Source organism: Stylophora pistillata, chromosome 3, assembly GCF_964205215.1.
Source record: "Stylophora pistillata chromosome 3, jaStyPist1.2, whole genome shotgun sequence".
Lineage (NCBI taxonomy): Eukaryota > Metazoa > Cnidaria > Anthozoa > Scleractinia > Pocilloporidae > Stylophora > Stylophora pistillata.
In genome coordinates, this window is record NC_142521.1 from 2,597,986 (window position 1) to 2,608,989 (window position 11,004).

The window sequence follows — 11,004 nt, forward strand, 5'->3', positions numbered from 1 at the left end:
ATACTAAATCATATGAAATAAACATAAAAAATGATAAAGATCCATTACTTCAAATGCAAAGCATAAGATTAGCTGTTGGTAAATATCTTAAAAAGGTATTAGGCAAAATGAAAGGTTTCAAATTCACAGAGACGATGAAAATTACCTTTGAGAAACATATTGGTGATGAAGTTCAAACAAAAACGGCAAACTTTAATAGCAAACCCCAAACAATAATAAATGGAACAGAAATAGTAGACTCTTTAAAATTAACAGAAGAACATATAACATTACAAATCGCACAATGGATTTCTGAAGGATCTGGTTGGCGCATTCAATCAGTTGATAATCACTACATAAATATTGTGAAATATAATCCAACCAAAGGTTCATCTTACATTGAGCTTCCATCAGAACTTAGACATCATATGAAAGGTTTGATCAATCTAAAAAATACAGATAATGAATGTTTCCGCTGGTGCCATATAAGACACTTAAATCCACAAGAGAAGTATCCTGAGAGGATCAAAAAAGTTGACAGAGCTTTTGTTGAGAAATTAGATTACACAGGAATTGAATTTCCGGTGACTATTAATCAAATCAACAAGATTGAAAAACAAAATAAAATCAACGTCAACGTATTTGGCTATGAGAATAAAGAAAAATACCCAATATACATCAGTAAGGAAACGAATAAAAATCATATGAATCTTTTATTAATAACAGAAGAAAATAAGAATTCACATTATATACTAATTAAAGATTTTAATAGGTTTATGTATAGCCAAACTAAACATAAAGCGAGAAAGCACTTCTGTATGTATTGTTTACAGTGTTTTAGTTCTGAAAGAGTCTTAACTAACCATAAAGCTAACTGTCTCCTAATCAATGGAGTTCAAGCTGTTAAGATGCCGACTAAAGACCACAACATATTAAAATTCAATAATCATCATAAGCAACTACCACTTCCATTTGTAATCTACGCTGACTTTGAAGCAATAACCGAAAAAGTCCAAGGTTGTCAACAAACTGATGTAAAATCTTTCACTGAAGCTTATCAAAAACATACTGACTGTGGATATGGCTACAAAGTTGTTTGCACTTACGATGACAAGTATACGAAACCTATTCAAATATATCGTGGCGAGAAAGCTGTTTATAAATTCATGGAACACATGCTTGAAGAGGTAAGATATTGTAAAAAGATTATCAAATCCAAATTTAACAAACCGCTTAAAATGACTGAAGAAGATGAAAAAAAATTTCAAAACACTGTTACATGCCATATTTGTGAACAGAAGTATACCAATGAAGATATTAGAGTGAGAGATCATTGTCACATCACTGGAAAATTCAGAGGCTCAGCTCATCAAGACTGTAATTTGAATTTTCGGATCAGTGATAAAATACCTGTGATATTTCATAATCTGAGAGGTTACGATTCACATTTCATTATGCAAGAAATTGGAGAGATTGTTAAGAACAACAGATATACAAACAAGAAAGGAGAAGAATGTGAAATGAACATTAACGTAATTCCAAATAACATGGAAAAGTATATGGCTTTCATGCTTGGAAATAATCTCACTTTCATCGACAGTTTTCAGTTCATGAGTTCTAGTCTTGATAAACTAGTCAACAATCTGCCTAAAGAAGCTTTCAAATATACCTCAGAACAATTTAAGAAAACCAAATTCGAGCTCATGACTAGAAAAGGTGTTTACCCTTATGATTACATGGATAGCTTTGATAAATTCAATGAGACAGAATTACCAATAAAAGACGAATTTTACAGCATACTGAATAATGAACATATCTCAGATGATGATTACAAACATGCTCAGAATGTATGCAAAAAAATTCAAGTTAAAAACAATGGGTGATTATCATGATTTATACCTCAAATCTGACATATTGTTGTTGGCTGATGTGTTTGAAAACTTCAGACAAACTTGTCAACAATATTATAAACTCGACCCTTGTCACTATTTCACAAGCCCTGGACTATCTTGGGACGCTATGTTGAAAATGACTAATATAAAACTTGAATTAATGACTGATATTGATATGTTTCAGTTTATTGAAAAAGGAATGAGAGGTGGTACAAGTTATATTGCGAATCGATATGGAAAAGCAAACAACCAATACATGAACGATTACAATGAAAATGAACCATCAAAGTATATTATGTACCTTGACGCAAATAATCTGTATGGTTGGGCTATGTCACAATACCTTCCGACTGGTGGATTCAAATGGAAGAAGATTGATAAACTCAACCTTGATTCATATAAAGAAAATAGTAAAAAGGGATTGATACTAGAAGTTGATCTTGAATACCCAAAAGAGTTACATGATTTGCATAATGATTATCCATTAGCACCAGAAAAGATTAAAGTCACGCCAGACATGTTGTCACCATACAGTAAACAAATCGCAGAGAAATTTAACATATCAACAGGTCTTGTATCAAAATTGATTCCAACATTGTCAAACAAAGAGAAATACGTTCTGCATTACCGAAATCTTCAGTTATATCTTGATCTTGGAATGAAATTAAAAACTATCCATAGAGCGCTTGAATTTAATCAGTCACCCTGGTTAAAACAATACATCGACTTTAATACACAAAAGAGAACTCAAGCTAAGAATGCTTTCGAGAAAGACTTTTTCAAATTAATGAATAATTCTGTATTTGGAAAGACGATGGAAAATCTTAGAAAGCGTGTTGATGTAAGACTCATCACTGACAAGAATAAGTTGTTGAAATTAGCATCTAGACCAACATTTGTGTCAAGTAAAATATTCAATGAGAATCTGGTTGCTGTACACAAAATCAAAGAAACATTAACTTTAAACAGACCAGCTTATATTGGTATGTGTATTCTTGATCTTTCAAAGACTTTGATGTATAATTTCCATTATGTTTACATCAAACAAAAATATGGAAATAAAGCAAAGTTATTATTTACAGACACTGATTCACTGACTTATGAAATTGAAGCGGACGATGTATACAAAGACTTCCAGAAGGATAGACATATGTTTGATAACAGTGATTATCCTGAAAACTCTCCATACTTTTACAAAAAGAACAAGAAAGTGATTGGTAAAATGAAAGATGAAGCTGCCGGAGTTCCAGTAGTTGAATTTATTGGTCTGAGATCGAAGATGTATAGTTACATTAAGAATAATAATCAAGACAGTCGTACAGCGAAAGGTGTTAAGAAGAACGTGATTAAAAAAGACATCAAACATGAAAATTACAAAGATGTTTTATTCAATTCAAAACAAATGCATCACAAGATGAAAACCATCCGTAGTAACGAACATGAAATCTGTAGTTATGAATTAAATAAAGTATCATTAAGTTGCTTTGATGATAAACGATATATTCTCAAGGATGGTATCAATAGTTACGCATACGGACATTACAATTTAGTATAATGATAAGTCAAAACATGTCTCCTGCAGGAGACACTTACATGAGACACGTAACGCTGTGTAACGCAATTCATAATTCTCTCAACCAATCAAAATCTGTCTTATGCATAAGACTGAATTTACACAATCAAAAACGTCAGAGGACGTCATTCAGTCTTATGCATAAGACACTTTCGAAATGAACACAATAGATTTTGTCATCAAACCAATCAAAATCTGTCTTATGCATAAGACTGAATTTACACAATCAAAAACGTCAGAGGACGTCATTCAGTCTTATGCATAAGACACTTTCGAAATGAACACAATAGATTTTGTCAATCAAAATCTGTCTTATGCATAAGACTGAATTTACACAATCAAAAACGTTAGAGGACGTCATTCAGTCTTATGCATAAGACACTTTCGAAATGAACAAGAAACGTTTCGAGGAGTTTGCAAACTATCTAGAAGCTTTTACACAGAGGCTTACTCAGAGTTTTCCAGATTGTGTCAGTTTTGTCAACAATGAAAAGGAAGCGATGTTGGGAAGATTTCCAGAGCTCTCGACTTTGCAGCAACCACCTCAAACACAACGTGACCAACAGAGTTTAGCCATTATCAAGACTACTTTGACATCATCTTATGATAAAGAAAGAAGATGTAACTACTTTGGTGTTGAACATCAATTGAAAAGAGAAACACCAGAAGACATCATTCAGTCTATCAACCTTTTGTCAAGAGCCGTCGCAAGTTCACATAAAGATATTTTGTTGTATTCAGCCTTGCAAGGAGATATGCTGACCAAACTGAAAGAGGTGTCCTCAAATTCTTTTACAACTCTTCTACGAAATAACATTGACATCTCAAGGTCGTATGCTTTCTTTTTAATACGATTTTGTGAATTGGTTCGGAAATATCCACGTTTGTTGCAGTGTAAACTACCTATCAGTTTTTTCCAAAAGAACTTTAAAAAAATCCAAATCATATGCGCTGAAGACGAGATGATTTGGAAGCAATTGTGATGACACAATAAAAATTTATTCTTCATCATCACAGTCTTCTATTGTCAATAGGGGCTCTCTAGCTTTTGGGGGTTTGATATATGCTTCGTGAACCTTCATTGAACAATACAACAATAGATGGATTTGTAAAATTACACAATTGTGTACATGATGTATGGATTAGAAAACCAGACTTGCAACCATAGTAACCAGACTTGACTGTTGAAAAAATGTCTGAAAATTGCACGCAACCTAGATAGCTTGTAAATCCTTGAAAGAAACCCAACTGTTGAAATCATTATTATATCCCTTCCATTTAACCAAAGCTCGTTTATTTTTATAATCTCTCTTTATTACTTTATCGATTCGAAATATTTCTTGTTTGGCTTTCAATAATTCAGGTTCATAGAAGCTTCCTTTGATTTCTTCGTTGTTCAAATCTCGCAATCGATAAGTGATTGGATTCGTGTACTGTATCTTGTCGATAATAAATATCTCTTCTGTCCAATTTGGAGTGTAGCCTTTATCGAATACTTGTCTTTTATACTTTGATATTCGAACCTTATCACCGATTTCATATTTCGGTATACGTTGTTTTGATGATGTTAAGATATTGTCATCACCATAGAGATTAAAATAAACTATTCCTTCGTTCTTTTTATTAGACGCTTCTGTTGGTGTCATTTTTATTGATTTATGTTTGGTGTTATTGTACTGACTTAGAATTTTCGGTAAAATGTCGAGATATTGAGTATTGCCTTGGATAGTAAACTGTTTCCACATCTTGTTTTTAATCGTTCTATTCCATCGTTCGGCAACAGACGATTTCTCTTCATTTTCGGTTGAATACAATTTAACACTATTTTTATCCAACAATTCTTCAACATGTTTATTATAAAATTCTTTGCCTTTGTCAGTCCATAGGAACTTTGGTTTTCTTCCTTCTTTGAATATTCTTTTAAACGCTTCAGTGATTGATTCACCCTTCTTGTCTTTCAAAGGTTCAATCCAACCGTATTTACTGAATACATCAATAACCATGAGAAGATATCGATAGCCTTTGTTCCATTTACTGAATTTCTGCATTTCAACCAAATCTGCTGTCCATATTTCATCGATGTGGTTTACAATTATACGCCGCCGAGTGAATTTACGTTTGATGGGTTTGTGTAATTCATTTGCTAATTTGACTTGCCAATTTATTTCACTCGACGGCTTTTCACGTTTTTTTGTCTCACACCAAGACCTAATTTCTGTTTTGTATTGATGACATTTCTAGCTAGCCAATGACCCCATTGACGCTCATTCCATGGTACTGCGTCTAATGCTTTAACCATTTTACGATCAGCTATATTTTTGCATTTTTTATCACCTTTACAAACACTGTAATCAACATCATGCTGCATAGCAATTGCATCAGTCTTTCCAGTGGGTTTATCATATATTTCTAATATTTCACCGGTTGTGGGATTATATTTGACTTGTTTGTTAAGATCGTTATAAGGTCCTGTGTATTTATGACCTGGAAGAGTCCAACCACTTTTTGGTTTAGGTAATTTACCGATGAGTTTATGAATATCAACAGCGCCTCCTTGGTAAAGTGGATTAGTTGGATCATGAACACCTTGTGGTGAATACATTTCCATTGGAAACCATTGCGAATAATCAATGTTTCCTCCACTTATCTTTTTACTCAGATCATTGGTGAAACTGTCAAGAGCTTGATCGAGATATTTGTTGGCTGTTTGTTTGATTTTACTCTTGGCATAATCTGATTTGATAGTTTTTGCAGCACCTTTTCGGGCAAGATAAGCACCACTGTTGGCCAATCCTTTGAAAACCATTTCACCTATTGAATGACTGTTTCCTACATCAAACAATGATCCACCCACAAACTTTGTTTTAGTTTTACCACAGTCTGAACAAATACATTTCAACATCATTCTACCATTTTTTGTTGGTTCATATCTTTCACTTCCTGGGACACATTCAGTAACTTTCTTCTGTTTTACACAATAAGACTTCATATATAAATAACTTATATTAAATTAAAATACTTTGCGATGAATCTTTCATTTTTCATAGTGTCATGTATATCAAACACTTGTAGAAGATCGAAATATGATTTACCTTTGTTCATCTCATTTAAGAAATACAAACAAAAGTATCCACAAGTTGATGTTTTAATGTTTTGAATTTGATTGTTTTGATGTAATAAAGTGATATTCTTCTTTTTAGCATGATTAACCATTTCTTGAAACGGTGGCATTCCAAATGAATCGAAGTAATTGATGACATTATCCTTAACAAAAGTTGTTACCCAATGTGATCCTGACATGTAAGATGGTTCGAGATTGTATATGAAAATTGCTTGTTTGTGATTGTGAGGAACCTTTTCATCTCTGCTTAGAACATTGTTGATTGGAATTTTCAGATATTTGCACCATTCAAGTAGATCAAAGTTTGTTAAAGGGATTATTTTATGGAATTTTGTTTTTTTTTTTTACCTCTGCCATAAGTTCTACCATTTGGCCAATTACCAATAAATGGAGGTGGTGGGCCTAATCTAGGAGCTGATCCACCAGAAAATAAATTCTTAACAAAGTCAATAGCCAATGGAATACCAATTGAAGCAAGGATAGTCCCAATAGCTCCTCCTTGTTGAGCCTCTGTTGGTATGACATAAACACCTTGTCCACTTTGTAAAGCATTGAGAATGTCCTTTTCCTGTTTTTCACTTAATAAATGTTTGTATTTAATGAGTTGATCTATTTTATTCTGTGGTATGAGAAAACCTGATCCAGAAATTGATTTAACAACTTGAGAAGCACCTTCTGAAGCCAATCCAGCCAAAGCAGAAAGACCTAATGTTTTTCCAATGGTTGGCAAAAGACTTTTTCCCATAGCGAGTATTGATGTTAAAAGGCTGCCTCCAATTTGGTTTCTAATGTTTGTTTTTGATAATTTTATATCCATACCTTTTTTCATTTGTTTACTTTTTTGTAATCTGTTCATAACTGTTTTTGGAACTAAGAGTCTATCATTTCCACTTAATGAGTTTGAGGATAATCTCAATGTTATTGACTGTTTGTTATGATATGCTTTACTCAAATTCTTTTTTTGATTTGGTGATAGTTTTACATCGATTTCAAATAACTGTACCATTATAATTATATGTTATACAATTCATATTATAAAACATATTTAATTAATGGTGTCAGGTCATTTAGCTGGGGAGTCTATTCAATTGTGGCCTTAGACAATCAACAGTTCATTTCCAACTTTGTTTAATTCAATTGTAGTCTTAGACAATCAACAGTTCATTTCCAACTTTGTTTATTATAACTTCTTGTTCATAGAGTACAACAGCATTAACTGTAAAAACACTATCAGCAGCTGCTTGTGCATTCAGTTTGTATCTGAAAACAAGCTGTTTGGGATCTCTTGTAACCTTTTCAGTTTGAAAAGTGAGGTCGAAATAAATGACTCCAAAAAGAGAGTTGAAATTGCTTAGATTGAGTTGTGTCCCTGAATTATAATCGTTCTTACGCATTGCATAACTCATCAAATCATTGAATATTCTTACTTTGGATTCGCTATCGTATTCCACTTCAGGATAAAATACACCATTACCATATTCTAAACGACAAGTTGTAAGGTAAGAACCATTTCCACGATCAGCGTTAATGTTGAAAGTGTCATATTCATATGGATTCAATTCATCATTATTGTCTTTATTTCTCTGTAAATAGACAAATACATGTTTTACATTATCGATGGATGGACTGATTTGAAAAAAGCCTGATGATCTAGTACCAGCTGATTGTTGGAACATTTCTTGATTATAAGTCCACTTATTAACTTTCATAAAGTTTGATAGAAACTGTTGATAAAGACTATCTTTTGGAATCAATCGTGGAACCCATAAATAAAATCGATCAATAACCACACGACCATCATCAGCAGCAGCCAGTTTTTGGATGAGATTTGCGTCACTTAACAAAGTTAAAGTGAACTGTAATTGCATTGGTGGTAACATACGATCTTCAAGCTCTTCGAAAAATGAATAACGGTTGAGAGGAATGATTACGTTTACATCATTGTTTCCAGTTGTTAACAATCGTCGAGCTTCAAATCCACCGTTTTGATTTGCATTAGCAATTCTGTAATCTGTATCAAGGTACCACAGACTGTTTTTGGCAACGCTTCTTGAGAAATCATCACTGTATTCAATCAAATTTTTCAAGTTGACTACTTTATGAAGATTATCCGTATCGTAAACCATTTTACCTCCACTTTTAATAGTCATATGTTGAATAAGTGAATGAGCACCGTTGATTACTGACACTCGATCTGCTCCGAAAGCAGCACCATCAGCTAGCTTTTGAACTTGAAACTGGACCTCAAAGTAAGCATTATACCAATCAAAAAAACTACTTCGATCGTTGACGGTGAATTTGTAATCAGCTTTAGATTGCGCATTATTATTAGCTGGGCTGCTAATAACATTATCGAGTTGTATTCGAGTTAATTCGTTTCGTTGTAAATATTTACTTGTTCTAAACATTATATTTATATGTTAGATTATTTTATTTTTTACGTCTTATTCCATCACCACTTATCAGTCGATTTAGAATCATGTCTGTTGATTCTTCTTGTTTTGGTTTTGGTTTTGTAACATAACTCTCTTGTTTTGGTTTTGGTTTTGTAACAGAACTCTCTTGTTTTGGTTCTATTGGTTTTGTGTTTCGTATTGAATGTAATTTTTTCATTATATAATCACCAGATTTTTGAGAAACAGCTTTTCCAAGACGTTCTCCAGCATGTGAAACACCTGCATCAAGAGTTTTTTTAGCAAATGGTTTAACAACTGATTTGAATATGGCTTTTATTGGTTTAAATAAATTATCAATAATGATACCAGAACCCTTGTGTTTATAGACAAAACGACCCAATTTTGGATGATAAATTTTTTTGTACTCAATCAATCTCATTATATTAATTAGTTATATTAATTGAGTGGTTTTAACAATAGTGAAAAAGCTGTGTCTTGTCCATTCAAATCAATAATTCTTCGTTTTCCATCAGTGATATAAATACGAATGGTTGATATTCTGCTTTTGTTTACTGGACTAAAAGTGACTCTCTGTGGTTCAAGAGTGAAACTATATGATGGTTGGATTACACTTGTACTGAAGCTGTAAATTATGTCTGTTTCTTGGCCGTCAACCATGCTTTCATTAATGAGATCACAATGAATGTTTAGAAGATCAGTATCTTGTGATAAATTGGGAACTTTTGCACCAACATGGGTTCCTGATGTAAGTAATGCTTTATTGAATCCAATAAGTTCATTAAAGTTACTCTCTCGAAGATCAAGTTGATAATTATTAGCCAGTGTTATTTCAACTCTAAAAATTGTTTTATCAAATTCTAATGTTATGGGATAAGTGTTATTGTCTTTTGTTAGAGATTTAATGTAATTGTCGAGATCTTCATAACTCCATACACCGGCTGGTAGTTCGATTTCAGTGAAAGATGTACCGCTATCTTTACTATATTTAAGCTTCCGGTTATTGAGTGAACTGTTGACATTGAACCATGTGAAACTCATGTTTATAATTCTGTTAAGACCAATAACATACTGACGATTTTTGTCAAGAGTTATAGGTTGAACAAAACGAGTTGTAAAATCTGATGGTTTGTTTTTTCCAGATTTATTGTTATAACTTGTCAAAACAATTTCTCTCTCCATTATATGATATGGTTACATTATATTTTGAAATAAGTATTGAACATTTTTGTGTATTGTTTCTTGTTTATGACTAATGTCTTCAAGAGAGTATCAAGAATGGCTTGACCTGTGTTTCTCATTTTAATACTATTATTGCTGGCTATCATTTCACCAATGATGAGTTCGAGTTGTTTCACAAGCTGTTTGGGATTATTGTAAAAATGAACACCTGAACCTTGAATAGTCTTTAACTTTTTCTTATTATCTGAGATATATTTGTTTAACACAGAGCGTCTTATATCAATTTTTCTATTTTCTAATTGCTTTTCTGCATCATTTATTTCACCTTTATTATATCTTTTGGTAACATCACTTTTATATCCTTTTAATTGATTCCTTCGAGATTCAGCGTATTTAATGATTCGGGTTAATTTTGTTCTTTTACCTCTTTCACTAGGTATTTCTGATAAACTTTTATCAAGATCATCATAATTAATTACATTGAGATCATCTAAAATCATGTTTGCGGCATCTGAATCTTGTAGGCCATAATCAATGTCTTCTTCATAGTCATACTCTGGTGGTTCTTCAAATGAATCCAACATTTCACCGAATGATTGATCACCATCATAAGGCTTTGCTGGTGGTTCCTTATAAGCATAAGGTGGTGGTGATATTGGAATTTGTTTTTCATCATATGGTTCATATCCACGATCATCATCTAAAAGACCCTCTACATCCATATCTTCAAACGGATCCACTTCCGGGTAATAATCAATGTGTGGAGTTTTACCTTTTTTCTTTGATTTTTTTCTAATTGCAGGTGTATTCAAATTACTTTCAATAACTTCATCTAATTTACCA

The 11,004-nt window shown here is 32.6% G+C and overlaps 2 protein-coding genes across 2 annotated transcripts; one reads left to right on the forward strand and one right to left on the reverse strand.

Annotated features, from left to right (window-relative positions):
- Nucleotides 1-735: 735 nt before the first annotated feature.
- Nucleotides 736-3,581, forward strand: LOC148734092 (uncharacterized). Its single transcript, XM_088751985.1, has 2 exons — nt 736-1,166; nt 2,056-3,581. The coding sequence occupies exons 1-2, from the start codon at nt 756-758 to the stop codon at nt 3,424-3,426; spliced, it is 1,782 nt and encodes a 593-aa protein (XP_088608111.1). The 5' UTR covers nt 736-755; the 3' UTR covers nt 3,427-3,581.
- Nucleotides 3,582-7,183: 3,602 nt separating this feature from the next.
- Nucleotides 7,184-10,189, reverse strand: LOC148734093 (uncharacterized). Its single transcript, XM_088751990.1, has one exon. The coding sequence runs from the start codon at nt 8,971-8,973 to the stop codon at nt 7,711-7,713; it is 1,263 nt and encodes a 420-aa protein (XP_088608116.1). The 5' UTR covers nt 8,974-10,189; the 3' UTR covers nt 7,184-7,710.
- Between the last annotated feature and the right edge of the window lie 815 nt (nt 10,190-11,004).